Genomic DNA, 27,844 nt, shown 5'->3' with positions numbered 1-27,844 from the left:
ATTATGTTTGGGAAATGCTACAAACTCTGTTCGCTCCAAGAGTGTAAAGGCTCTGATAAGTTTTGCAAAGCTGTTTATTGACTCAGTGCTCCCTCATCTGGTTTGGCCACAGCATCCTTTTGGGGTTGTGTTTCACACTTAAACATATTGGTGGGATCTATTATGGAAATTTGAAGTAGGTGGTTTTGTTTAGTCAATGGGATAATGTGATGTCAAGGGTATCGAAAAGTCCTGCTCTCCCTCAAATGTTTATCCTTATCCTACTTGTTCAGATATTTCTTTTTTTTTAAAAAAAATATATATTTTCTTGATTTTTTACAGAGAGGAAGGGAGAGTTAGAAACATCGATGAGAGAGAAAAATCAATCAGCTGCCTCCTGCACACTCCCCACTGGGGATGTGCCCGCAACCAAGGTACATGCCCTTGACCGGAATCGAATCTGGGACCCTTGAGTCCGCAGGCCGATGTTCTATCCACTGAGCCAAACCGATCAGGGCCAGATATTTCTTCATTGGGGTTTATGAAAGCCTTCTGAAGTCTATAATTATAAAAATTTAAAGAAATACGAATATTCTGGGGAGGGGGAGTAGGAGGGTCTTAATCTACATGAAGATATAAATGAGTAATGCCACATCCTTTTTTTCTGGCAGGTTTTCACCAGAGGAGGAGGAGGAATTCTGTCTCAAGGGAACCTGGACTCCTGAGAGTCATGAATGGGGTAAGGGGGAGGCAGAAAGAAGTCCGGAAGATTTCACCTACTTGGTACACCTGCCAGGACAGGCTTGGCGCAGTGCCTCCACAGCGAAAGCTGAGTAAATATTATGACGGGATCACTAAAGACAAGCCAAACCAAACAAATCCCTTAAAGATCCACCTCAGAGCCATTGCAAAGGAAATAAGAGAGATCTGGGAGCAAGGGACAAGATAATGATACCAGCATCCAGAGGGGACAGCTACTGTCACACAGGGTCTCCCGCCCGGCACTGCTGAAATTGGGGTCATGTCACTCTCTGTGGGGCTGTCATGGACACTGGGGTGCTAAGCAGCATCCCTGGCCCCTACCTACTCCATGCCAGGAATATTCCTCAGTTGTGACAGCCATAGATGTCCCCAGACATTTCTCAGTGCCAACCCCCCCCGCCCCCGGGAGGAGCAACTGCTGCAATGTAACTTATTGTTGATACAAGGAACACATCATGTGTGGCACATAGTAGGTCCTCATTAAATTTTTGTTGCATGAATAAATAATGATCGATGCATTGAGAAATATACACCAGGATTTAAATTTTTGGGGAGCAAGGAGGGGTTTTTAGTTACGCTGTAAACCTAGCTGTTAGCATCATGCCTGGCATACAGAAGTCTTGTATTTTTTGTATAATATATTTTATTGAATTTTTACAGAGAGGAAGGGAGAGGGATAGAGAGCTAGATACATCGATGAGAGAGAAACATCGACCAGCTGCCTCCTGCACACCCCCCACTGGGGATATGCCCGCAACCAATGCACATGCCCTTGACCGGAATCGAACCTGGGACCCTCCAGTCCGCAGACCGACGCTCTATCCACTGAGCCAAACCGGTTTCAGCCATACAGAAGTCTTGATGTAGCCATGTATTCACTAAGTTCTCAACAGCTTCCTTTTTTTTTTTTTTTTAAGTATCTCTGTCTTTTATTTATTTAAAAAAATATTTTATTGATTTTTTTACAGAGAAGAAGGGAGAGGGACAGAGAGTTAGAAACATCGATGAGAGAGAAACATCGACCAGCTGCCTCCTGCACACCCCCTACTGGGGGTGTGCCCGCAACCAAGGTACATGCCCTTGACTGGAATCGAACCTGGGACCCTTCAGTCCAGAGGGCGACGCTCTATCCACTGAGCCAAACCAGTTACGGCAAGAATCTCTGTCTTTAAAAAAAAATTTTTTAATTGATTTTATAGAGAGAGGTAGAGAGAGAGAAACATTGATGGGAGTCATCAATTGGCTGCCTCCTGAATGCCTCCTACCAGGGATCCAGCCCACAACCTGGGCATGTGCCCTGACTGGGAATCGAACCAGCAACCTCTTGGTGCATGGGACGAAGCTAAGCCAACTGAGCCACACCGGCTGGGCATCAACAGCTTCTTGCTATATTTAGTGTAAGCCAAACTCCTGCCTCAGCCCAAAGAGCCCTGCACAACCTGCTCCTGTGCCCTCCCCGTCCTTACCGCTCCCTCCCTCCCTCCTCCTCACTCTGCTGCAGGCACCCCAGCCCCTCACTCTTCTCCCACTTGCCAGCACAGCCCTCCCAGGGCCTCTGCGTGTGCTATTTTTTTTTTTTTTTTTTTTGCCTGAAACATCCTCCCCCTAGATCTTCCATGGCTGTCTCTCTCTCATCATTAAGGGCTGTACTTAAATGTCACCTTCTAAAAGGGGCTTTTTCTAGTCTTCAGTTGCCCTTTATCATGGTTTCGCTTAGTTTTTCAGTAGTACTTATCCCATTTACCTGTTTACCGGTGTATTTATACGTTTATGGTCTAGCTCGTTCACTGCCTCACCCCTAGTGCCTAAAATGATGGTTGGTGCTCAATGAGGAAGAGTTGATTGAGCACCTACTGTGTGCCAGGCATTTCCTGGACACCGAGGACCCAGCAGAGAACACAGAGTCTCTATTCTAGCCCCTAAGGCCCTTCCATTCTGGGTACAGTGGGGAGGAGAGAACTGAGGGAAGACACCAAGCAAGTTAATACACAAGTAAGAACATTTTATTTTATTTTTTTTTTATTATTATTTTTTTAAGTAAGAACATTTTAAATAATGAGTTCAGTGAAGACAAGGATCTGATAAAGATACATGGGGAGTGGTCTTCTCTCTGCTGGGGTCAGAGATGGGCTCGCAGCCATCTGGGCTGATTCACAAATATCAAACATTCATGAATAAGTGGGCACAGTGACTGAGTCAGGGGTGGAGGAGAGGGGAGTTCCAGATAGAGGGAACTGCAAATGCAAAGGCCCTGAGGTGGAAACAAGTTTGGCTCAGTAAATAGTTGTTGAATAAATTAATGATAGAAGATTCCAGAAGGAATTGGTTACAGGGGTTCAGCCCTGGAGGGCTTGGAGGGTGGTAGGAGGTTGCCAGCTGTGATGAGGGGAGGGAGCTCCTGCAGAGAGAACTGCTTCAGCAAGGATCTGGGTGGTCCTCCTGTTCTGTCCTTTAGGAGTGGGCTGGACCGGCCAGGAGCCCTGGACTCTCCTTTATCCCGACGTCTAGGACTCTGATAAGAAACAGTCCCTAAAGTAGGGAAGAGGTCATGGCAGAGCGGAGGCACCCCAGACTTTGGCCTTTGCCCCTCGCCTGCAGGAAAAGCACAAAACATCAAGATAACGGGTCTTCTCTCCCCTCCCCCAGCCTGCCCTGGTATCACTGGCCCTTTACCCTGTCCATCTTGCCTGTCCCCCAATCAGCAGCTGGGGGTTGGCTGGGAGCACCCCAGGACTATTTCAGCATCTTTTGGGGGTGGGGAGACAGATCCACAGACAGGAACAAGACTTGGGGTGAGCCTCTACCGATCTGGGACACGGAAAGTAGCTGGAGGCAGAGCTGGCCGGGCTCATGAATGGAGATTTACCCGCTGGAAAGGTGAGCCCTGCCTGGGTCCGTAGGTGGAGGGGAGGTCTATGCCAGGAAACTCTCCCTAAGCTCCCAGAGTTGGAAGGAACCCCCACCTCATGGCACAGATGGGAAGAAAGGCCCAGAGAGAATGCAGTGACCAAAGCCATGCCTCCGTTCCAGGGCTGCTCTTACTTCTCCCCGGTCCCCCCCTCCCCAGGAGGGAGGACATGGGCAGGCTGAGAATGAGAGGGCCAATTCTATCAGCCTCCAGGGAGTGAGCAGGCTGATTGTCCTCGTGTGTACATCTGTCTAGCACTTTTAAAAGCAACCGGCTCTCATCCCGCCCTGGGAACTCTGGGTCAGCCCCTCAGCACTGATTTGGAGGTGGAAGCCAGGCCTAGGGATTGAGTGGGAATTGAACTTGAGCTGGACAGGCCTGGGGGGTATGCAGGTGGGAGATGGGGAGGAGAGGGGCTGTGTGACCCTCATGCCTGTCCCGTCCTTCCCCAGATGGCTTCTGCCACCTGTCCCATGGGCCCCATCGACAGCCTGGAGCTCCTGGACCTCCTGTTTGATCGACAGGATGGAATTCTGAGACATGAAGATCTGGGGGAGGACTGGGGCCACGTTGGAGACCAGGTGAGGCCCCCCACTGCAGCTAGAACTCCACTCAGCTCGGTAGCATTTCCGGCTCATGGTGTGTAATTTCAGCAAAGCACAGTATTGCGTCGAACCTCTCAGCTACCCCAAGGGGCAGGCAGCATCGGTCCGAGGTTTAGTAACTTGTCTGGGCCACACAGCAGTTTGGAGTTGGGTCCAAACTCAAACTCAGGGCTCGTGCCTTGACCAGGCCGGATGGTGTTCTCATGGAACATGATTGTGTTCAAGCCCCACAAGCCTTCATTCTGGTAGAAAGGACAAGTGAGGCCCAGAGAGGGTCAGTGGCTTGCCCACAGTCACACAGCAATCCAGAGCAAAGCACAGACCTCCTCATTCCCGCCCCACCCCCTCATGCCAGCAGGTCCTGCCAGCCCCGGACTCTGATGATTTCCTCAACTGTATCTTGGGTTCTGGAGACTCAGCGCCAAGCTCTCCTCTCTGGTCTCCTGCGGACAGTGACAGCGGCATCTCTGAAGATCTGCCCTCCGACCCCCAGGATACCCCTCCACACAATGTGCCCACCACCACCCCGGCCGGCTGCCATTTCTCGGAGTCTGGCAAGGGGCTCTGCCCCTCCTACCTTCCTATCCCCCACAGCCCCAACAGGCCTCTTGGGCCAGTGGCCCAAGTGCTCGAGGCCTCTGTGGCCATAGACCTGGGTGAGTTCTGTGTCTTTTCTCGCTGCCCTTACCTCATTACACACATACCCCTCCTTTTGAGATGGATGCTCTCATGGGCCCATTTTCTAGATGGTGAAACCGAGTTCCCATGAGGTTAAGCAACAAGTCAAAGCCACATAGCTGGGATGCACCCACGACAGGCTGGCTGTGACACCAGGTGTCATGCTGCCAACCTTGTCTTTGTACCTCCCATGCCTGGGTCATAGTAGATGCTCCATGAAAGTGAGAGGTCATGGATCCCAGTGGTCAAGGCCTCCTCTTGGGAGAGGCCTTATGCAGAAGACACCCCAGTAGGGCATCCTTTGTCCTTTGAGCCTTGCAATGGAGTGGGAGCTCTTAGGAATCCCATTGGAGAGCTGAAGAAACTGAGGCTCAGAGAGGTTTAGTTACTTACCCAAGGGCACACGTTTCACTCAGTGAGAATGAGACTCTAAAGTCTGTGCTCTGGAGAGCAGCTCACTTACGGTGGGCAGGGCACAGGTGGGAGGGAACCTGAGGTGAATCAGACCTGGTCCCTGCCCCAAAGGGAGATAAGGCCTGGCTGGCTGTAAATCCAGTCTGGAATCCTGGGCAATAACAGCCTCTCTCTCCTGATTGGCAGTGGGTCCCTCAACAATGTCCTGATGGATTTGGGTTTCTATCTTCCAGAGAGGGGAGACTGAGGCACCAGCTGTGTCTGTCCCCTTCAACCCAGGCCTTGGGGCCCCAAGTTGTACCCAAAATCCTTAGCACATTGGAGTCAATCCTGGAAGCCTAGGTGGAGGAGGCAGGTAGAAGCTGGGAGGTCAGCTTCCCCCACCTGACACTCTCCCTGTCTTTGTCCCCATCTGCTCTGGTTAGAAATGTGGAACCCCGGCCTCTATCCTGAGGAGCAGGCTGAGCTGGCAGTCTCGCCCCCAAGCTGCAACCTCACGGTGAAAGACCTCCTCCTCTCCGGCAGTGGTGGAGACCTGGTGAGCAGCCTCTACCCCAACTCCCAAGCATCAGAGCTGGGAGGCCGCTGGGGTGCACGGAGCCCCAACATCCCCATTTCAGAGACTGAAAAACTGAGTCACAGACAAAGGCTGTATTTGTCCAGGGTCATATCCAAAGCAAGTCTGTGGGTTCCAGTCCTGAGTTCTCTATCTCCTGAGCTGGGACACTATCTACTATAGTGGTAGTAAAAACAAAAACAAAAAACAACTAAAACTTACTAAGCACCTACTATAGACCAGGCATTCTTCTAAATGCTTTAAATGTATAATCTTTTAATTTACAATAACTCTGAAGATTGGGGATCATATTATATATTTTTAAAAATAGTTTTTATTGGTTTCAGAGAGGAAGGGAGAGGGCGAAAGAGATGAGAATCATCTATCAGCTGCCTCCTGTACTCCCCCTACTGGAGTACCCAGGCCTGTGCTCTGACCAGGAATCAAACTGAAACCCAGGCCTGTGCTCTGACCAGGAATCAAACTGTGACCTCCTTGGTTTGTAGGTTGATGCTCAACCACTGACCCACCCTGGCCAGGCAGGGACTCATATTATGTTAATTTTACATATAAAGAAATGGGCATAGAGAAGTTAATTTGCCTTTAGCCACCCAGCTGCTGCAGGCTCTATTCCTGGGCGGGCCTGTTGGGCCCATTGCATGCTGACCAAGGGCTTCAAGTTCCTCTAAACCAGATCTGACAACCCAATTAGTGCCCTTATCCCTCAAGGCCCAGAGAAAGTCAAGGCCCAGAGAGGTTAAATCCAAGTGACACAGCAAACAAGTAGCCCAGTAGGATTTGAACTCCAGTTTGTCTGATACCAAAAGTCATCCTGACAAGCTCGAGGCTAGACCAAAATGCCCCTCCCAACTTGAAAGATGTGGGGTGAGCACCAGCCGTGTGCTCAGCCTCTGGGGATCTCACGGTCAAGATGGGAAAACTGACTGCTCATGAAAGTGTACCAAGAAGGGAGAGAGGCTGGAGGGTCATTGCAGGTCCTGGAGGGCATCTTAGAGGAAGTGGAACTCTAGTGGCCTTGAAGGATAGACAAGGAGAATGATTGCTTTGGAAATGCTTACTGGGTTTTGTAAATGCATCAAGTTCAGTATCATTGTTCTTCATGTCAACAACCTTAAGATGTGGGAGACCTTATCCCCATTTTACTGATGAACACACTGAGGCTTGGACCCTGGAGAGAAAATGGTTGGACTAATCAATGAACTGGAGTTCTAGGTAGTGAAGTTTGATCCAAAGAATGACAGACTGCCCCAATCTCCTTTATGCCCGAGTCTCCCATTCCTTAGAAATCTGACATTTCTAAGACTTAAACATTCTGATGACAAGATTCTTTCATTTTTAATGTTTATCTATAATAATTTAAATTTAACTAAAACTATTTTGACTAGGGAAGTGCATTCACACAGTCCAAGTTCCAACAAAACAAATGAGTAGATTGGGAGAACCACCTTCTCACCCCAGTTTCCCAGACACCCAGCTCCCCACACAGGTTCAATTTTTTTCCAAAGAGATACCTTTAAAAAAAAGTTTAATATAAAAAGTAGCAGGCCACATGCAACAATGGTTTGCCCCCCCCCCCCTTTTTAAGTTGACAGTTTATTATGGGGATTGCTCCATAGCATGACATGGAGAGCCATCCCTTTTCAGAGTTGTGTAATACTCCATTGTACAAATGGGTCGTGCCTTATTTGCTGGATATTTTCATTGCTTCCAATCCTTTGCCATTGCAGACAGTGTTACAATGAATGTGCACAGCCCAGAATGGTGCCTGGAATGTAGTAGGTGGCTATAAATAGCTGTCTAGTGACTTTGTTAAGTGAATAAAAATCCTGTATGTCCCTTCTTTTGCATATGTGGGAGGGTATCTGTAAGATCAATTCTTGGAAGTGGAATTGCTGGGTCAAAGGGCTGTGTGCTGGCTAGTGGGGACTCTACAGCAGATGGATTGTTTCTCAAATCTGATGCCTCTTTCATTTCCCAAAGGCTGTCACTCTCTCTGCCCCCAATGCAATTGCCCTGTTTTTTCCATAGCAACAGCATTCTTTGGCAGCCCCCCACCTGTTGAGACCTGGGACTGGGCACTGCCAGGAACTAGTGCTGACAGAGGACGAGAAGAAACTGTTGGCCAAAGAAGGCATCACACTGCCTACCCAGCTACCCCTCACCAAGGTGAGATGGTGAGGCCCTTGGCTCAGAGTCTTCCCCACTTCCTGCAGCTAGCTGCTCATGAGTCTCACCTTTAGGCCTCCCACACTAAAATGGTTGGACGTGTCTACAACCAGAGTAAAAAAGTCATCCAAAAAGCCAACTTAGTGAGACCTCTCTGTCTGGCCACAGTTTTCACCCAGCCCTTTCACGTAATATCAACACCTGAGTTTGCCATTCCAATTGGAAGACATTAGTGTTGGTATCAGCTGGCCCCCATGAAAAGCACTGGTCTCAGGTATGACCAGAAGGTGGCGCAATTGCACCATACACAGAGTTTGGTAGCACGTTACTAACTGGGAATAGGAGCTGGATAGATTCCAGGACCCAGGACTCTCCTGGAGACTCTACAAGAATTTAGTGGGGTAGGAAAGCTGGTCTTGAAATCATCAGGAGTCTGCCCCCACGTCCCCGGGTCTGGGATGGCTCCCCTGGGAAGAGACTGGGTGAAATTGTGGGGTCCAGACAACAGAGTAGACCCTCCAGCCTGACTCAGCCTGTTCCCCATGTCACGTGGCAGTATGAGGAGCGAGTCCTGAAAAAAATCCGCCGGAAAATCCGGAACAAACAGTCTGCCCAAGAAAGCCGTAAAAAGAAGAAGGAATATATTGATGGCCTGGAAACTCGGTAAGGCTGGGTCCTGGGCATACTCAGGGAGGAAACTGAGGCCCAGAGAAAGGGATGTAATGGGCCTAAAGTCACAGTTTTTTAAGGCCTGACAAAATTAGAGTCGTCTTCCCTCTCCAGGAGAGACCTTTTTTCATGTGAGTTGCAAGAACGGAATATGCATAGAGTTGGCTCAGGGAAGGGTTTCAGGGTCCCTTTGTCCCCTATAATATGTGGTACCAAAAGAGAGAGCACAGAGCCATCTTGTCTGGCTCCGTGCCAGATCATGGGATATGGGATGCTCACTTCCCTGATTGAGATCACTGGTCCTCAGAGCTGTTGTGACTGCCAAGAATGACTTTATGGAATGTTACAGGTCTATTTGGGTTTCCGACTTATTCCTGGGTCAGTTTTGGGATGTTATATTTTTTTTGTGAAGATGCCGATCTCAAATTTATTGACATAAAATGGCTTATAGTTCTCTCCTATTATTTTAAAATGTTTTTATTGATTTTAGAGGGAGAGGGAGAGAAAGAGAAACATAAATGAGAGAGAAACATCAACATCAATTGGCTGCCTCCTGCACACCCCCCGCTGGGGATTGAGTCTGAAATCTGGGCCTGTGCCCTGACCAGGAATCAAACTGTGACCTCCTGGTTCATGGGTCGATGCTCAACCACTGAGCAACACTGGCTGGGCTATAATTATGCCCTTCTTAATAATTCATTTGTTTATTTATGCCTTCTCTTTATCTTTTTTATCAATCTTTCCAGAAGTTTGTATTTTATTATTCTTTGCAAAGAATGGATTTCTGGCTTTCCCTCCCATCCAATTGTATTTTTCTTTTCGAGTTCTTTCATCTCTACTGTAAGCTTGTTATGTCCTTTTTAGACTGGCTTTTTGTATGTGGGGGTGGGGGTGGATTTTATGCTGTCGTTTAGTTGATTGAGCTGAATTAAGGCTTTAATTTCCCTCTTAGCACCACCTTAGCTGCATCTCACACATTTTGATTTGTACTACTGTCATTGCCATGTGGACCCTAGGTTTTCTCTAATTCTTCTTTATCTCGTGAGTTATTTAGAGAGGACCTTTCAGAGAGGGGATTTCTTCTCTTCCCTGGTTGTGATATGAGGACTGACACATCCTCATGCTGTGATCTGAGTATTTAAACTCCACATCTGAGTGGTCTGGGCCACGACCATTTTCACAGATGCAAGCAGATGGGAAAGGTGTTCCATCAGAACCCTAGATGGAACAATAATCGTTGTCTTGTTCCTCAAATGCAATCTGCCAAACCCCTACTCAAATTTGCTTCATGCCGTTCTCCCAACCCCTCTGTGAACTAAATAACTGTAACCCAATTTTACCAATGAGGGGACTGAGGTCCGGTCAGAGAGCTGAGAGGCTCAAGGTCACAGGGATGGTGAGGAGTGTAACTTGGTTCTCCTTGGACTCCCAGCCTCCCTGCTATTTCATCCTCTGGAAGCACCACTGCCTGACTTTGGCATTCCATCCCAATTGTGGGGGCTCAGACTTGAATGAAGCCCCCCACACCAATGCAGAGATGGGACCTAGAAACCTGGCAGACATGGGTTCAATTCTGGCCCTCAGAGACTTCCCAGGGTGACTTGGAATGAGTGACTTCCCCTCTTTGGCCCTGGGTTCCCTGCCTATAAAGTGGAGCCTCACAGGAAGAGGTGACTGGGCAGTTGGTGGCAGGCATACTCTGAATGTCACTGTGACATTGTCCCTGCAGGATGTCGGCCTGTACTGCCCAGAACCAGGAGCTTCAGAGGAAAGTCTTGCATCTCGAGAAGCAGAACCAGTGAGTCTTGGTCCAGCCAGGGCAGAGGACAGGGGGAACCGGCCCCTAAATCCCTTGCAGGAGAGGTGAACAATGTGGGGCAGGGGGCAACTTCTGTGATAGCAGGGCAGGCAGGGGGAGGGGGTAAAGGAGGGGGGGGCACGGGTAAGGATTCCACCTAGAAAGGAGGCAGGCTGCATAGCAGAGGGGATTTGGATTTGGGGTCTTAAAAGATGTATAAGAGTTCATGGGGGAAACTACTCTCAGTAGAGGAAATGGCATATGAATGGCCTGAGGACATGGTGTATTGGAGAACTACACATAATTCCATCTAAGGGGTGCATCCACTTAGTCAGTTTATTTAGCATCTCCTCTGCATCATAGTTCTGGGCACTGGGGCCACAAATGAACAAAGAAGACACAGTCCCTCCACTTAAAGAACTCACAGTCTAGTGGCAGACATACTCAAGACAAACAAAAATATATAAAAGGTCATACAAATAGTGATAGTTTGTAGGAAGAAAAACAAAGTAGGGTGAAGGGCTATTTTATATTGATTTGAGAGAAACAATGATTTGTTGTTCCACTTATTTATGCATTCATTGGTTGATTCTTTTTTAAAAAATATATGTTTTTATTGATTTCAGAGAGGAGGAAGAGGGAGATAGAAACATCAATGATGAGAATCTTTGATCAGCTGCCTCCTACATGCCCCCTACTTGGGATCAAGCCCACAACTGGGCATATACCTTTGACTGGAATTGAACCCGGGACCCTTCAGTCCACAGGCCAATACTCTATCCACTGAACCAAACTGGCTAGGGCCTTTGGTTGATTCTTGTATGTGCTCTGACCAGGGATCAAACCCACAACCTTGGAATATTGGGACAGCACTCTAACCAACTTTGTTACCCAGCCAGGACTGTTGGGCTATTTTAGACAGGAAGATCAGATAAAGTGTTGAGATGAGGCCTAATGGGATGAGATAAAAACCAGCTGCCAAGACACCTGGGGGAACAGTGTCCTTAGAGGGAATAGCCTGTGCAAAGGTCCTGGGGCCCAGTGTGGCTGGAGCAGAGTGAGTGAGGGCGGCAAGTTGTTCAGGGCTTCAGTTGCAGAGAGGACTTGAGGGAGGTGGGAGCCCTGAGAGGGTTGGGAGAAGCTGTTTTACATTTGGAAAGCGTCCCCTAGTTGCTGAGTGAGGGCAAGAGAAGTAGGGGGAGGCTGGGGGGGGAGGGGATAGATATGAGGGGGACCAGAGAGGAGGCTTGAGTTGGCGTCCAGGTGAGTGATCCTGGAGGCCTGGATGGGTGGCAGAGAAGTGGGTGGGATGTCATTGGAGATTTACCAAAGCAGAGGGAGGGGGGCCTTGTAAGAGCAGGGGGGCCTTGAGGGGTGGACAGAATTCAGACATCAGTTATGCTGGGGAACCCAAGAAATGAACAGAGAACCAGGTTAAGGCCCTGTAGGGCTCAGCCAAGGCTGCTCATTCCACTAAGGTCCCTCTTGGAGCAGCTGAAGAAACTCCAGGCCATTGTAGTCCAGTCCACCAGCAAGACAGCCCAGGCAGGCACCTGCATAGCGGTGAGTCCTACCCCCTGCTCTGATGGCCCCCAGGATAAAGGGGTTCCTCAGCCTTGGCAGACTGGCCTGTGGGAGGGGGAAAGGTGAGTGTGAGTAGCATGGCCCTGGCCCCAGTTCAAGCATAATCCAGTCTTCTGGGCCTGTTTCCCTGCCCATAAGATGGGTGTGCTTACAGGGATAGTGGAGGGATGGGGTGACCCCACCCCCATCTCTGGCAGGTCCTGCTGCTCTCTTTTGCCCTCATCGTCCTCCCCTCCATCAGCCCTTTTGCCCTCAACAAAGCCGAGAGCGCCGGAGACTTCACACCTGTGCGAGGTAGGTGGGCCAGTGTCACTTTGGGGTCCCCTCTGGGCTGCATCATGGACAGCATCCCCATAGCTTCTCACGTCCTAATATTGGGCCTCTGGGGGAGGGGGAAGGAGCCCCCCATGCAATTGCTCCCTGAAGCTGGGAGATAAGGAAAGAAGGAACACCAATCTTCCTACCCCACCCCTCATGAACCCCCAACCCTCACTCAGTCTTCTCCAGAACTTTGCACAACGACGCAGCTTCCCGTGTGGCTCCCGACACCATGCCAGGTTCCGAGGCCCCAGGACCTCAGGCCGAGGCTGGCGCACCTCAGGGAGGGTCTCCAGGCAGCCCCAGGGTGCACTGGAAATCCCAGGACATGCTGCCTCTGGAAAACTCGACGGAGGAGCTGAACAAATCGACCCTGATCCAGGGCAACTGGGCAGAGGAGCTGAGCCGGGCCACCCTGCTGGACTGGGCCTCATCTGAGCCAGCACTCAGCTCAGGTCTCGTGGGGCTAGAGGCGGTGGGGGAGGAGCTGTGAGTACCACCTGGATGTCGACTCCAGGCCCCTCTGCTCAGGGGCACTGTGGTGGGCGCTGGAGCGGAGGCAGGGGACTGGAGGTGAGACAGAGACCCCTGTGGAGATGCCAGGATGGAGATGCATAAACACAGCTACATACCCGGGGACCCAGACACAGGAGCAGAAACTGATGCTCAGACCCAGGGCAACCCTAAGGCCACAAAGCCTGAGAAATACACACAGACCCAGGCACAGAACAAAGAGGCAGATACATACAGAGTAAGCCACAGACCCTGACAGACATACACACACATGCCTCAACAATTGCGCTGCCTGGGGACTCCTCCCCGTCCCTTCACACACAGGGAGGAGGAAGTGACTGAGACTGCAGGGAGCCTGGCCCCTAAGCTGTGGCTGGGCTCTGAACTTCGGGCCGTGGCCATCCTCCACCTTCTCTGACTGCCGTGATCCTTAATAAAATATTGCAACAGAACACGGCTGGTGTGGAAGTGTAACTAGGTAGAGGCTGGAGTCTGGGGCTCCCCAACCCCCAGAAGGTGGGGCTGGGCAAGCCTGGGATGGGGGAGTAAGGTGGGGCAACCCCAGGCACCCAGGCTGGAGAGGCAGCCCAGGAGGCGCCAGGCATGTCTTCAGCACCGTGGAGAGCGGCAGCTGACGGAGCACGAGGTCCTGGTGTCTTTGCCGGCCTCCAGAGGCCCTTCAAGGGCATCCGCCTTCTGAGGGACAGGCTGCCCACCCTGCTTTCACCCAGGGAGACTGAGGTATCACAAGTGAAGGGACCTGACTAAGGCTACAGCTGGGTTGGGGTGGAACCCAGGTTCACCTAGGCTCTTAAGGGGTCACCCCAGCCCTGCCCCTTTGCGTAGGTGTCAGAGGGATGCAATCGCGACCAAAGGATCATTCCTTGCGTGGCTCACAGCCTAGTAGTGAGAGCAAATACTTAGAAACCATGCAAATAGGTACACAATTACAAACTGAAAGTTTGAGGAATGCCGGCAGCTGGTATTGCCCTTCATCTGGATTGCATGGAAGCTCAGGCTGACGATGGGGGGGCGGGAAACACATATTCCTTCCCCAGGGCCTAGGACCTGGTGCAAGGTTGTGGGTGTTACACACAGACTCAGATGCAAGAAATTCTGCTTTTATTGCACTGAAGACTTTTCTGGAAGCGTGGAAGAGCCAGGTGGGCCCACCTTTTCCCTTCAGTCCAAAGGCAGTGCAACCCTCTATTGTCTGTCCCACCAGGAAGTTTGGCTCTTAAATGGAGGGTCTGCCCCTCTCCCTTCTGGAGGAACTGTGAAGGCCATTTGGGGGAGGCAAGGGTTGGGGGTGTGAAGGCCCAAGGAGCAGAGAAAGTTAATTTCTGTTTAGGCTGGAAACTGAGGGTGTGGCCACATCTCCCCCAAAAAACATCCTGAGTCGTGGGCTGGAGCAGAGAAGGTACCTGCGGTGTCAGCTCAAAGGTCAGGGTCCAGGGCAGGGTTGCTCCTCCCCAGACCCCTACCAGAGGCCCCTGGAGCTAAAGGAAGCCCCAATGGAGGGCAAGTTTGCCCTCGGGACTGCAGCACAGCTCTCACTGCCCTGAGATCTCCTGCCCCAGGACAGAGGCAAGTAACAAAGTGAGACCGGTAAGAAAAAAACAAACGCACGGTTTCTACAAAAAACCCCGCCCTCCCGGTCCCCCTGGTCAGCTGGGAAGCATCTCGGTCTTCACCCTTTTAGGGGTCCTGCGGGGGGCAGGACTGTCCAGCTGCTCCCTCTTGGGGCTGACGGGCCCAGAACCATTGTGCTGAGTGGGGGGTTCGGTTGTGGGCTCCTGCTTGGGGCTGGCTGGCGCTGGACCGTTGAACTGGGTGGGGGATTCCTCCTTGGGCTCCAACTTAGGGGCGGGCGGGCGGGGCAGGGGCGTCAGCGCCCTCTCTACCACGCGGGGGCCGTCCCAGGTGGGGATCTCCAGGCCCAGGTGTTTCATGAGCCGGGTCATGACCTCGTCTACATAGCCGTGGATGCGTAGGTCAGCCTGGCGGTCCTGCTGGGGCAAGGACGCGTGAGGCGGAGGCAGAGGGCTCATCGGGTCCTGGGGGGGGGGGAAAGGTCAGGGTGGACTCAACACATACGTGCTTGGTGGGCTGAAGGTTGACGATGACCAGCCTGCCTCCACGTCGCTTGGTGGCGAGCGGCAGGTTCCCGCTGGGCCGGATTTGGAGGGAGGTGCCTAGTGTGACAGACAGGTCCGCGATCCTGGGGCCGGGAGGCGGGGGTAGGCTGAGCCTCTCTACAAGGGTTTCTGCAGCCCTTCTCCTGCCTCACCCTTGGGGGTGGGATCTCAAACTCAACATGCCCAGGTGCACCCTGGGAGGCCAAGCTTCCCTAAAACCTGCCCCTGTGGCTTCCCTTCCACTGTTGGCAGAGGGGAGTTGTTGATGTGGGCGGGACCTTCCATACTTGGACTCCCGAGTTGAATCCTGGGTGGGTAGCACTGGACAGAGGAGTCACCTTGCTGAAGTCTGTTTCCTTGCCTGTAAAATGGGCCCAGTGTAGAACCCCCTGGGCTGTGGTGAGTACCTTGTCGGTGAAGCCCCTGGCCAGGGTCAGGTATGTAAGAGGGCTAGTACCTAGCTGCTGCCATTATTAGGGGAAATCAATGCCCAAATAGGGTTCAAGCTGCCTCCTCCAGGAAGACTCTCCTGACTCCATCTCTGAGCTGGAGTTCCTTGCCCGGTGCTGAAGCTGGTTGTGCTTTGCCCCTCTCCCTGCCTGCCCCACCCTGGGCTCATCTGGGCGTCTGACCTGCTGGCTTCATCAGCAAGAGTGAGGTCCCGCTCAGGCAGAGCATCCTCCCAGTCCAGGATGGTGTCTCTCAGCTCCCCCCTGCGATGGTGAGGGTTAGGGGGAGTCAGTGTGGAGACCTGCCGCCTCCCCGGGAACCCAAGGCATGGACAGGGGTTACTCACCTACAGGCCCGCAGGCCCCTTGCCTTGGCCATGGTGCAGAGCCGGCCAGTGGCTTTGAGGCCCATGCTGCCCACCACAGTGTCCCGGACATATTGCCTACGTTGGAGGAGGAAAGAGGGATGGTGGGGGTTGGTGAAGCCCACCACCTTCCCACCTTATGGCCCCACCCAGTGGTTCTTCATTTGGGGGGACTCTTGTTCTTCCAGGGAAGTAGGGGCTACATGACTAGAATCTAAGCACAGGGAAACATTCAACATGCCCAGAGGAGGGGCAGGGAGGGAGCCTTCCATGAAACAGCTGCTTCGCAACATCAACAGCATGGAAAACAGAGAAAGGCCAGGAACTGTTCTAGACAAAGGAGACTAAAGAGAAGTGACAGTGGCATGCAAAGTGTGACCCTGGCTTGGATCTTGGACGAGGAGAAAAACAGCAACGATGGGAGCACTGGGAATATTAATTGGAGACGGAATCATGTTGCATGGTTTTTACATTTCCCAACTTTAATAACTACACTGTGGCCCTAGCTGGTTTGGCTCAGTGGACAGAGCATCGGCCTGCGGACTGAAGGATTCCAGGTTTGATTCCAGTCAAGGTTGCTGGCTCGATCCCCAGTGGGGGGCATGCAGGAGGCAGCCAATCGATGATTCTCGCTCATCACTGATGTTTCTAATCTCTCTCCCCTCTCCTTTCCTCTCTGAAATCAATTAAAAATATAAATATATATATATATATATATAAAATAACTACACTGTAGCTGGGGAAGAGGATACTGAAGCTTGAGGGAGATAAATATCTTAAGGGTTTTGGGGCAAAGGATAAGGAAGCCTGCCACTTATTCTTGAATAGCACAGCAAATAATGGTAACAGAGAGAATGGAAGACAAATTGTGACAGACAAACTATGGCCCCATGGATCAAATCTGCCCCTCCTGTTATGTTTTTATAAATAAAGTTTTATTGGCACATGGCCATGCCAATTTCTTTATGTGTCATTTATGGTGGCTTCTGCACTACAACAGTGGAGCCGATGGTCATGAGAAAAACAGTCTGGCCCACAAAGCTGAAAATATTTACCATCTGGCCCTTTACAGGAATGTTTAACCCCTGGTCTAGGTTAAGTATGAGTTCATCATACATTCTTGTGAGTTTTCCATTGGTTTGAACATTTTTCAAAATAAATATGGAGAAATTTTTTTTATAACAAGTGGGGGAGGGGTCTCACTTGTGCCCCAGTCCCCAAGATTCCACCTACAGGAGGTGTGGGCAGGTCACGCTCCCGGCCACTGACATCCCACAGTTATTCGTATCTGTGAGGCTGCTCCCCCACAGAGGAAGACACACCCAGAGCCCACTTATTCCAGGAAGGGCTCTGGCTCAGCCTTCTCGGACCTGGGGTCACACCCATCAACCCACAACCGTTATGGATTGAATTGTGTGCCCCCAAATGGTATGGTGGAGTCCGAATCCCAGTACTTTAGAATGTGACCATATTTGGAAAGAGGGTTACTGCAGCTGTAATGAGTTAAGATGAGGTCACAATGGAGTAGTGTGGCCCTGGTCCAACACTAGTATCCTTGTAAGAACGGAGACACGGAGAAGACGGGCATGTGACAAAGAGGCAGAGGTTGGAGTGATGCATCTACAGCCAAGGGACGCCCAGAAGGTCAGAAACCACCAGAAGCTGGAGAGGTCGGAAGAATCCCCCTCCAGGTTTCAGAGGGAGCATGGCTCTGCCAACACCTTGGTTTTGGACTTCTAGCTTCCAGAACTGTGAGGACATACATTTCTGTTGTTTTAAGCCACTTGGTTTGTGATTACTTGTGGCAGCCACAGGAAATGAATACACCTCCCCAGGAGTAGGATGTGCCTTGCTGCCCCACACCCCCAGGGTCACCCCCCAGTCCTGTCCCCCCATCCTGGGTCTCTTGGTCTCAGATTCAACTCAGAAGGCCCTGTTGCAGAGCCCAACCTGGGAAGTGACAAAAAACGGGCCTGGGTCACCATACCTTGCCTGCCCCCATGCCCTTGTGACACTCACGTCTTACACTTGACACATTCTTCTACAAACATGTTCCCATGAAGCTCTGCCAGCTTGTCCCTGTGGGAGGAGAAGAGGTTTGGTGGTGCCGTGGGCTCCCTGAATCCTGAGGCTTCGGGTCTGGTGCCAAGTCCTCCTCCTCCAGGAAGCCTTACCTAAACCCTCATCCACAGGATCCATGGACTCCCTCTTTCTGGTTCCTCCAGGGGTGCAACCGTGGGCAGCTGGCCCAACCTCTTGGAGCCCAAGGATTCATTAACCCCACAGCTGACCCCACCTCCAGGCCTGGGCAGCCCATTCTATGAACAAAATCCACCAATAAACATGGTGGAACCTTCCAACGTCACCAGGTCTGAAGGATGGGAATTCTAATCCCCAGTTTGCAAAGGAAGAAATTGAGGTGATAGGTGGCTCTGGACATGTGCTTTGACACAGAGGAATATGAAATCAACTCCTCGAACTGTTGACTCCCTGCTGTGTGACCTTGGGCAGGTCACTTAACCTCTCTGTGCCTGAATCCCCATCTGTGAAATAGGATGACAGTGTCCACTCTTAGGAAGTTTATTAGGCCTGGAAGGCTCTTTCCTATGGCTCCCTCTGTCACCTCCTTCATGTCCCTACTCAAATGTCATAGCCACCCTGACCTCCCTGTTAAAAGCTGCAACTCCCCACACACTCCACCCTGCACAACCCTCTCTTTTTCTTCTATGGCAATGATCACTGTTGGACACAGAATTTAACATGCTTATTTATCTTGTTTGCTGCCTGTTTCCTTCCCACTATAGCGTAAGCCAGGAGGGCAGGGCTTTCTGTCTGTCTGGTATGCTATGTCCTGCCTCTAGAACTGTGTATGGCAGGCAGCAGGCACTCAATAGTTGTTGAATGTGGCCCATTTTGCTGGGGGATTGGTGTCTCCCCAGTATGCACACTGAGACTGGTGTCACTGAGAAGTGAGCAGTGGGTGCGGGGAGTGGCCTGGGTGGAGGCAAGGGAGCTGACTGAAAATCCATCAGTCAGGAAACCGAAGGCATTGAAATCACCAAATACACTCCTGTCCCCTCCCCTCTATCTCTGGGTGGCTCTGTCACATCCACCTACACACTCCAGCTCAACGTTGTCCAGGTGTAGGGCCTGGATTTGTGGTTCTTGTAGAAGCCCTAACCACCTGTGCCACGGGAGTGTATTTGCTATATGGTGAGAAAACGTTTGCCTTCATTTCTAGAAACGTCTGCACGTGCCCTAAGGGCTAGGTCTGTAGCCACCTACCTAGTGAATTACTCTGCTTGGAGGGATAAGAAGGTGCCCAGCAGTTACAGCCCAAATAGGGCCCCAGGGTCACCCAGCCAGGAAGGCTGGGGTCTTGCTTTCTTAGGTCTTTACATGTTGAAATGGATGAAGGCCCAGAACTTGGAGACATTTCTAGGTCAGAAGAGCTGTCTGACTCCTGGAGAAATTTTATTTCTGTGCCAGAGGCCTGGAGTTAGGACTCAGGCCCATTTCAGAAGCGAAGAGGACGGCTGCCTCATCCTCCTTTGCAAGCAGAGACAAGTCCTTTCCCGCCCCCCTTGCCTGTGGAGGGTCTGGCTACTTGTATGAACTGGGGCTCTCATTGTCCCCAAAGGTAAGATCAGGGAAAGTGGGGAGGGAGGGCGACACACTTGGTATTAAGGAATCGACCTTTCTGCCCGAAACCCGTGTTCACATTCAGAATGAAAGTTATAAAGACGAATATTAAAATGCAACTGCAGCCGAAACCGGTTTGGCTCAGTGGCTAGAGCGTTGGCCTGCAGACTGAAGGGTCCCAGGTTCGATTCCGGTCAAGGGCACGTACCTTGGTTTCGGGCACATCCCCAGTAGGGGGCGTGCAGGAGGCAGCTGGTCGATGTTTCTCTCTCATCGATGTTTCTAACTCTCTACTCTCTCCCTTCCTCTCTGTAAAAAATCAATAAAATATATTAAAAATAAATAAAATAAAATAAATGCAACTGCAAATCCTAGACCCTGACCACCCTCCTCCCCACCTCAAGGGAGATTTTGCAGCCACCCTGGGACCTGAAAAAGGAGGACCCGAATTCTTGAGATGTGCCCAGGAAGCACTGACAAAGATAGCTCTGGTTGGAGAAATCCTATTAAGTGGAAATGCTTTTCCCCTGTGGCCTTGCTGAATTGCCACATCGCCCTCTCAAGGGAGGGGCTGCCATCAACCTCTATTTTGCAAATAAGGAAACCGAGGTGCAGAGAGGGAGCCGGGTGTTACCTAGGAAAGCCAGAGCGCACGTGCAGCCCATCCACGTTCTGGCTGACAAGGAAGCGGAGAAGGCCCACCCGCTCCAGCTGCACCAGCGCCATGTGTGTCTTTGTGGGCCGTGCACTCTCGAAGGTGGTGTCGAACTTGGGAGCCAGGCCCCGCTCCTCCATCGTCCAGACGCCATGGGGGCCTCTGAGGGTGGCATGTGGGGAGAGATGCAGACAAAAAGTTTAGGGGTCAGAGAAAGGGGGGGGACATAAAAAGAGACAGACAGCCTGGCCGGTGTGGCTCAGTGGTTGAGCGTTGACCCAAGAACTAGGAGGTGACGGTTTGATAGGGCACATGCCTGGATTGTGGGCTCGATCCCCAGTAGGGGATGTGCAGGAGGCAGCCAATCAATGATTATCTCTTATCATTGATGTTGCTATCTCTTCCTCACTCTGAAATCAATTTTTTTTAAAAAAGAGACAGACAGCACTGGCTGGGTGGCTTAGTTGGTTGGAGCATCTTCCCGTACACTAAATGGTTGTAGGTTCGATTCCTGGTCAGGGCACACACCTAGGTTGTGGGTTCAATCCCCATTCAGTGAGCATACAGAGATAACTGATCAATGTTTCTCTCTCTCTCTAAAAATCAATAAAAACATATCCTCCAGTGAGGATTTTTTTTAAAAAGAGAGACAGACAGAATTGAAGATAGACAAACAGAGAAAGACAGAGAGAGAGAATGAGATAGACAAAGGGGTAAAGTGGGGGAGAGATTGAGAGGGAGGAAGAGGAGGAGGAAGAGAGAATAGTGTACACCAAGGGCAAAAATTAATTATTCAATTCAACCAACACTTCCTGCTGCTGCAGAGCCTGGCCCTGTGCTGGGTGATGCTGGGGACCCAGGGGACCCAGGCCCTGCCCAAGGAGTCCTTGGTCTTGTCAGGGGAGACACTGGTGGGCACAGACCCTTCAGCCCTGTGGGCTGGGCTGGCCCGGTGGAGGCAGTGAGGGCTCTGTGAGGACTATGGAAAGGCTTCTTGGAGGAGGCTGAGCTGTCTCTTAAACTGTGAGAGGGAAGGGCAGGGCAGGGCAGTTCAGGCAGAAGGGTAAGCAAAGGCCTGGGGTGCTGGCAACAGCCTGTGAGTTTGGGGAAATGCAAGTGGTCTGGGAGCTACAACGGGAGCGGGAGGTTGAAGAGATAACCTAGGGCTGGGTCGGGAAGGTCCTGGAACTCTCCTGTGTAGCAATGGGGAGCCAGGGCAGGTTATGGAGAAGGAGTGGGGGGAATTCATGCCTTAGAATTCTAACATTCCTCCAAGGAATCTGCTCCTCTGCTACTGGAGGCCCAAGAGGACTTGGAAAATAGTATAAATGCAATAGGCCTGCCCTTTGGGGCAGGGTTGCAAACTCAGCAACTACAGGAGCAACTCGGGGGCCACCAGGTTGAGAACCTTGCTTTTCAGCTCCAAAATTCTTGTCACACAGGTTGCCTGAAGATTAGGGTGGTTTATCAGATTTCACACCCTCAGTTATGGCTGAGGAAACTGAGGTCCAAAGGGTTAAGCCACTTGCCCGGTACCAGGTCTGATAGAAAAATACTTGCGAGTGTGGAGCTAATTGTCCCTGATGTGAATCTCCCTGCTTTCTAGGGTAATAGTACCGATAGTTAGCTCTGCACAGTGAGCCCAGCATCCCTTGTAGCTAGGAATGGACAGCGAAATGTTGGGTGTGATTTAAAGGGTCAAGTCTGAAGGGAGGGGTCTTTCCCATCCCAAACTCCCAGGGAATGGAGGATCCGACTCAGCGCGGGGGGAGGCAGCAGGCTGGATTCCGATGCCTGGGTCTCTGTGGCTCACAGGGAAGCCCTCAGCAGCTAGCAGGTCCCGCCTGACTTCCCCTCCACGCCTACAGACCTGAAGTCAGGGATGCCCGAGGCGGTGCTGATGCCAGCGCCCGTGTGGAACACCACATTGGAGGACTGCCACACCAGCTTTGCCAGCTCCCACACCTTCCGCTCCAACTCCTCAGGGGGGTCGAAGATCTGTTGTGTGAGAGAGCAAAGGGCAGTGACGTGATCAAAACGTGTCCCACAGTTGCAAGGCCACTAGCCGCAGACTGAGCTGCCCTTGCTTTGATGGGAGTGAATCCAAAAAGGCAGTTTGTCATCATGTCCCCCCTCTGCCCACAGCCCCCCAGGGCTCCCACCTTCCTCAGGCAAAAGCCCAAGTCCTCCCTGTGGCCTACTGCCTAAAATACTCTTTTCCTAGACTCCCTCACCTCCTTTAGGTCTTGGTTCAGAAGACACCTCATTTATACACTTAGGTTCGCAGTAGCATTACTTACAACAGCTAAAACATAGAAGCAAGCCAAGTATCCATTGGTGAATGAATGGATAAACATAATTCTGACACACGCTACAATGGGAATGAACCTTGAGGACATTGTTTTTGAGTGAAAGAAGCCAGACACAAAAGGACAAATACTGCCCTAGCTGTTTTGCTCAGTGGTTAGAGCGTCAGCCACAGACTGAAGGGTCTCAGGTTGGATTCTGATTAAAGGCTTGTACCTCGGTTGCAGGCTCAATCCCCAGCCCCAGTCAGGGCACCTGCAGGAGGCAAACAATCTATGTGTGTCTCTCACATCGATGTTTCTCTCTCTGTCTCTCCCCCTCCCTTCCACTCTCTAAAAATCAATGGGAAGAAAAATCCTCGGGTGAGGTTAACAAACAAACAAAAAGGACAGCATAGCAGGTTTGGCTCAGTGGATAGAGCCAGCGTCGCCAACCGGTGATCCGAGGACCACTGGCAGTCCGTGAGGTCCAAAAGGTTGGGTGGCGACTGTTGGATAGAGCGTTGATCTTCGAATCGAAGAGTCCTGGGTTCGATTCCGGTCAAGGGCACATACCTCGGTTGCAGGCTCCTCCCTGGCCCAGGCCCTGGTCAGGACTCATGCAGGAGGCAACCAATTGATGTGTTTCTCTCACATCGATGTTTCTGTCTTTCCCTTTCTCTTCCAATCTCTCTAAAAATCAATGGAAAAATATCCTCAGGTTGGGGGGTGGTGGTGGTGGAGGGGTAATGGGATAAGGACACATGTAATACCTTAATCAATAAAGAAAAAAAATTTTTTTTAAATATCCTCGGGTGAGGATTAAAAGAAAAAAAAGGACAAATACTGTGTGATTCCAATTTAAGAAGTTCCTAAGGGAATCAAATCCATAGAAACAGGAAGTAGATAATGGGTGCCAGGGGCTATAGGAAGTTAAGGGTTTCATGAGGTCTGAGCTTCAGTTTGGGAAGATGACAAAGTTCTGGAGATGTATGGTGGGGATGGCTGTGCAACATGAATATACTTAATGCCACTGACTGTAAGTGTACATTAAGATGATAAATGTTATGAAAGGTGTACTTCACCATAACAGAAAACACTGAAAAAAGCCACCTCAGGGATGCCTCCCGGCCACCCGGCTTCCATGCAGCCCCCAGCGCTCATCGCGGCCAGCTTTACTTTCCTCCCTAGGCTCTCTCCTTAGCTCCCGCCCCACTTCTTATGTTTATTTGCTGCTTCTCTCTTTTCCCCCTGGAATGAGGGGGTTTTGTCTGTCTTGTTCCCTGCTGTGGCCTGGTGCACAGTAGGTGCTCAATAAATATTTGAGGAATGAAGCCAACACAGGCAGGCGAGGAACAGGGCTTCCAGAGGGGTTCACACCATCTGAGAGCTCCTTACATGAACGAACTGAGTAGCTTTTATGAGATGAGGGCAATCTCCCCCCCCCCCCGCCCCCGCCCCAGTGTACAGAAGGGGAGACTCCTCTCAGAATGGAAGTGACAAGCCCAAGGTCTCAGTATGTGGAGGGGACTTCTCTCGGAGTAGCTGGAGGGGTCTTCCTGACATACTCACATCCATCCAAGGTTCCTGCCCAGCTCAGAACCTGTTTCCATCGCCCACAGGATCAAGTCCACTTCCCAGGCCGGCATTTGGGGGCTGCCCTCGCCTGACTCTAGCTTAATCTGTTCCCCAAGTGCATTTATCCCGCCCCCCGCCCCCCGCCTCTGCCCCTGCAGTGCCTCCCGCCGAGAACTACATCCCGGGCTACCCCATCGGAACTTCAGGACTTGGCCACGCGGCCCTTCCCTCGGTACCAGCCCCGCCGCCCCGGGCTGGGCCTCTGCGCGTCCCCGGGCGCGCTAGGGGGCGTCGCTCCCCACCCCCTCCTCAGGGGGAAGTTCCTCCCATTGTCTAGCTTCGGTGCCTCCAGATAGTCCCAACGCCCTGCTGCCGCCCGGCCCCACCCGGCCCGCGGCCATGGAAGGGGCGGCCTTCGGGGACCCCCGGCCACGCTCACCTCCGGGAGGCCGCACTTGCCCTTATCCGCGTACGGCGATAGCCCCGCCGCGTAATTCACCGACATTCTCGCCCCCCAACGGGAACAATAAAGTTTCCCTTGTTGAGGCCACTTCCGCCGGAAATCGGGAGGGACGCGGTAGAGGAGGGGCCGCCCGGCCGCTCCCTCCGAGGCGCATGCGCCTCTCGCTGACGCCTCAGGCGCCATTTTAACTGCTGGTAAAGAGGCCGGCTCTCTTCTCACCGCTCGCGTGGGGCGGGAGGGGGGCTGTGAGCCCGCGGGAGGCGGGGGCGGCCGCCCACGTGCGTGTCCTCCAGTCACCTCTGGTGCGGGGGACACAGCCATTTCCCCTTTTTATAAGTTAGTAAACGGATGCTCCCCCTCCACCCCCACCCCTGTGAGGATGCAGTCACAGAGAAGGGTCCCAGGACTCGGACTTCCATTTCCATTGCACATTTCAGAAGTTTATAAATTCCAAGTGAAGCGGGGAGCCCCACTAGAGAGAACTTCGGGTGACACTCTCAGTTATCTGACTGTTATTCAGGTGGGTGATGGTCACTCAGCAGGACTGGTCCCGTGGGCACCCAGAGGCTGGAGAAGGTGGCCTTTAGGACTCATTTAAGAAGCACGTGCTGGGGGGGAAAAAAGAAGCAGCACGTGCTGAGCGGCTCCCTCTGGAGCCTGCCCACGCCTTGCTTCCCCATTTCTTTCTCAGTCCTGCTTTCCCCCCTAAATTCTAAGGGTCCCAGAGACTTGCAACCAGGGAAGCAGTGGGCAGTGGCAGCTCATCCCAGGCTTACCCCTGAACCTGTCGCCAAGGCCCCCTCTTCTCTGACTTTTCAGTGAGCCAACAGCAGCTCTGCCTCCACTCACTCCTGTCCCTGTGACTGTTACTTCTCGGGGAGCCAACAGTGGCTCAATTCTTCCTAAAACAAGCAGTCCCTCCTCTCCCCCCCACTCCCCCCATCCCCAAGCTCTCTGCTGTTGCTTCTTCTATGCTAAGCCCTTCCTTGTTTCACTGTCCCCAGCTTTAATAAATGTGTTCTCAAAACAAACAAACAAAAAACCCCACACGTGTGGAGCACCTACTCCTGTGTGCTAAGGAGACACTGGAGGACAGAAGTGGCGCCTTGTGGCTAACGATGGGTACAAACCAGCGCCTGGGCAATGGTGACAGTGTGATTGAGGTGCAATGAGGGCACCAGGCAATGCGGAAACTCAGAGGAGGCACCTGACCCAGCCCGGGGGCATCCAGAAAGGCTTCCTGGGGGAGGGGATGTCATAGCAAAGATCTAAAGAGTGAGTAGGAGTGAGAGGGGGAGAATGATCAAGTTGGGGGGTGACGTGGGGCACAGAAAGAGTGCTCCTGGCAGAGGAAACAGCAAGTGCCAAGGCTGGGACAAGAAGAAGAGAGTAGCTCATTCCAGAAACTGAAGTAGGTCCGGTGATGATAGGGAGAACATCAGTGTCTTCCCACTAGATCCCGCTGGCCAACAGGCAGCCCCGCTGCCAACCTGCCTCCTCCCTCGGCTCATCCCCGGCCCCCTGGGGCTGCCGCCTGCTCAGAGCTGATCGGGTGTCAGAGCTGAGTGCACAGTGTTGCTGGTGCTAGCTGGTGGCCCAGCAGGGAGTGGGTAACCGGAGCCAGCAGTGAACACAGCGGCCTGGTGCTGGAGTCCCTGGAACTGCAGGAGGTAGGAGAGGAAGGAGAGAAGGGAGGCCTGGGATGGGGGCTCCCCTTAGCACCTCAGGTTCCTTGCCCCTGAGCTCTAGCATGGGGGAGAAAGGAGGCGCCGGTATGTATCCCACACTGAGGGGCCACACCGAGGGATTACCCAGGCACCCTGACAAACACGCACTTGTGCGTGCATGCGCCTCCCACTTCTCAGCCTTAGTCCGTCTGGGGTGTGTACCCTCCTTCCCTGCTGCTTAGGGTCCTGTCTGGCCTTCAGGCCCTGCTTATAGATCATCGCCTCTTCCGGGAAGCAGCTCCCTAGATGAGAGCACTTCCCCCTCCCCCAAGCCGATAGATTCCCACCTGCTCAACCTGTGGACTCCTCTCGTGGGTGTCTTATTACACTCTCCTCTGGGTGTGATTGAGTCCTTTAGACAGGGGTAAAGAAAAAGGACGGATGGGTGGTGAGCAAAGGGGTACATTGAGTGAATGGAGTAAATTGAAGAGATGAATGAACGGATGGGCAGTAGATGGATGAGTGGGTGAATGGATTTATGGAAGGGTGGATGGATGGTAAGTTGATAAGTCAGTGTAGGGTGGATGAACGATGGGTGAATGAGTAGATGGGTGGGTGGGTTTTGGATGTTTAGGTGAGTGCATACATGGGTGGGTAGATAGGTGCGTGGGTGGGTGGGTGATGGATGGAGAATGAAGCGTGGTGGAAGGGTGCTGAAGGACCATGAGAAGATGAGTTGGGCGGGTGAGTTGGTGGAGGGATATACAAGTCCTGAGGTAGGAAGATGGATGCACAGGTGCGTGGGTAGATGGATTTAAGGATGGGTTGGGGGTGGGGGGGGAAGAAGGATGGGTTGGAGAAGTCATGGTCAGGTGGGCAGGTGAAAGACACACCTTCACAGAAATCCCACTCAGACACGGGAAGGGATCCTGAGCCCCACATCTAGCAAAACATCCCTCGAGGTATACCTGTCTGACCTACCTATTCCTGCACATGTATGGAACACAGAACAGGCCAAGGTGCACAGGCATGCATGCACACACATGCCTCATGCTTGTGTGTGCATATACATGCACATAACCATCGACCCAGACCTCCTCCCGCCTTGGGTGACTTTCCTCCATGCTTTCACTCATGCGGAAGTCAGGCTGGTAAAAGGGGACTTAGCTGCAAGGATGTTCTCTCTGACTATCCAAGAAACATGCCTCTGTGCTAAGAGCCTCAGCTCTGGGCCTGACCCCCAAAGAGCCCCTAACTATTCAGGATGATGGAATTAGCCCAGACACTTTGAGCTTATGGAGCCAGGGCTGGGTTAGAAGCTAGAGCTCTGCCTACTGGTGAGAGGCAAAACTGATCAATCAGAACATGGGATTTTGAAACTGGGCTGCATAGGATGAATAGGAGTTCACCAGAGAAGGAATAAAGAAAGGCATTTTATTTTATTTTATTAATATGTTTTTATTGATTTTTAGAAAGAGGGGAAGGGAGAGGGATAGAGAGATAGAAACATCGATGAGAGAGAAACATAATCAATCAGCTGCCTCCTGCCCGCCCCCTACTGGGGATCGAGCTGACAACCCAGATATGTGCCCTGACGGGGAATTGAACCTTTGACCTCTTAGTTCCTGGGT

General features: G+C 51.9%; 2 protein-coding genes across 4 annotated transcripts in view; one reads left to right on the top strand and one right to left on the bottom strand.

Annotated features, from left to right (window-relative positions):
- Positions 1-13,423, top strand: part of CREB3L3 (cAMP responsive element binding protein 3 like 3) — a 38,956-nt gene extending 25,533 nt beyond the window's left edge. The window contains exons 5-14 of the mRNA XM_054717504.1: positions 651-718; positions 4,102-4,230; positions 4,613-4,910; positions 5,772-5,884; positions 7,952-8,089; positions 8,646-8,752; positions 10,488-10,556; positions 12,035-12,119; positions 12,338-12,434; positions 12,638-13,423. Coding sequence (XP_054573479.1) covers positions 651-718; positions 4,102-4,230; positions 4,613-4,910; positions 5,772-5,884; positions 7,952-8,089; positions 8,646-8,752; positions 10,488-10,556; positions 12,035-12,119; positions 12,338-12,434; positions 12,638-12,951 — 1,418 coding nt within the window. The 3' untranslated portion in view covers positions 12,952-13,423. The remainder of the gene's footprint in view (positions 1-650; positions 719-4,101; positions 4,231-4,612; positions 4,911-5,771; positions 5,885-7,951; positions 8,090-8,645; positions 8,753-10,487; positions 10,557-12,034; positions 12,120-12,337; positions 12,435-12,637) is intronic.
- A 648-nt stretch (positions 13,424-14,071) lies between these two features.
- SIRT6 (sirtuin 6) lies at positions 14,072-24,623 on the bottom strand. Of its 3 annotated transcripts, none has more exons than XM_008150611.3 (8): positions 24,523-24,623; positions 22,091-22,218; positions 20,200-20,382; positions 17,943-18,002; positions 15,906-16,001; positions 15,742-15,822; positions 15,069-15,192; positions 14,072-14,980 (listed from the first exon to the last, which is right to left on the bottom strand). In XM_008150611.3, the coding sequence occupies exons 1-8, from the start codon at positions 24,586-24,588 to the stop codon at positions 14,639-14,641; spliced, it is 1,080 nt and encodes a 359-aa protein (XP_008148833.2). In that variant the 5' UTR covers positions 24,589-24,623; the 3' UTR covers positions 14,072-14,638. The 3 variants fall into 3 exon arrangements, with proteins under 3 accessions (XP_008148833.2, XP_054573480.1, XP_054573481.1); XM_054717505.1 differs by lacking the exon at positions 24,523-24,623 and adding an exon at positions 24,078-24,199; XM_054717506.1 differs by lacking the exon at positions 24,523-24,623 and adding an exon at positions 22,744-22,759.
- Between the last annotated feature and the right edge of the window lie 3,221 nt (positions 24,624-27,844).

This window comes from Eptesicus fuscus, chromosome 6, assembly GCF_027574615.1.
Source record: "Eptesicus fuscus isolate TK198812 chromosome 6, DD_ASM_mEF_20220401, whole genome shotgun sequence".
Lineage (NCBI taxonomy): Eukaryota > Metazoa > Chordata > Mammalia > Chiroptera > Vespertilionidae > Eptesicus > Eptesicus fuscus.
This window is presented reverse-complemented; position numbering and strand designations above follow the sequence as displayed.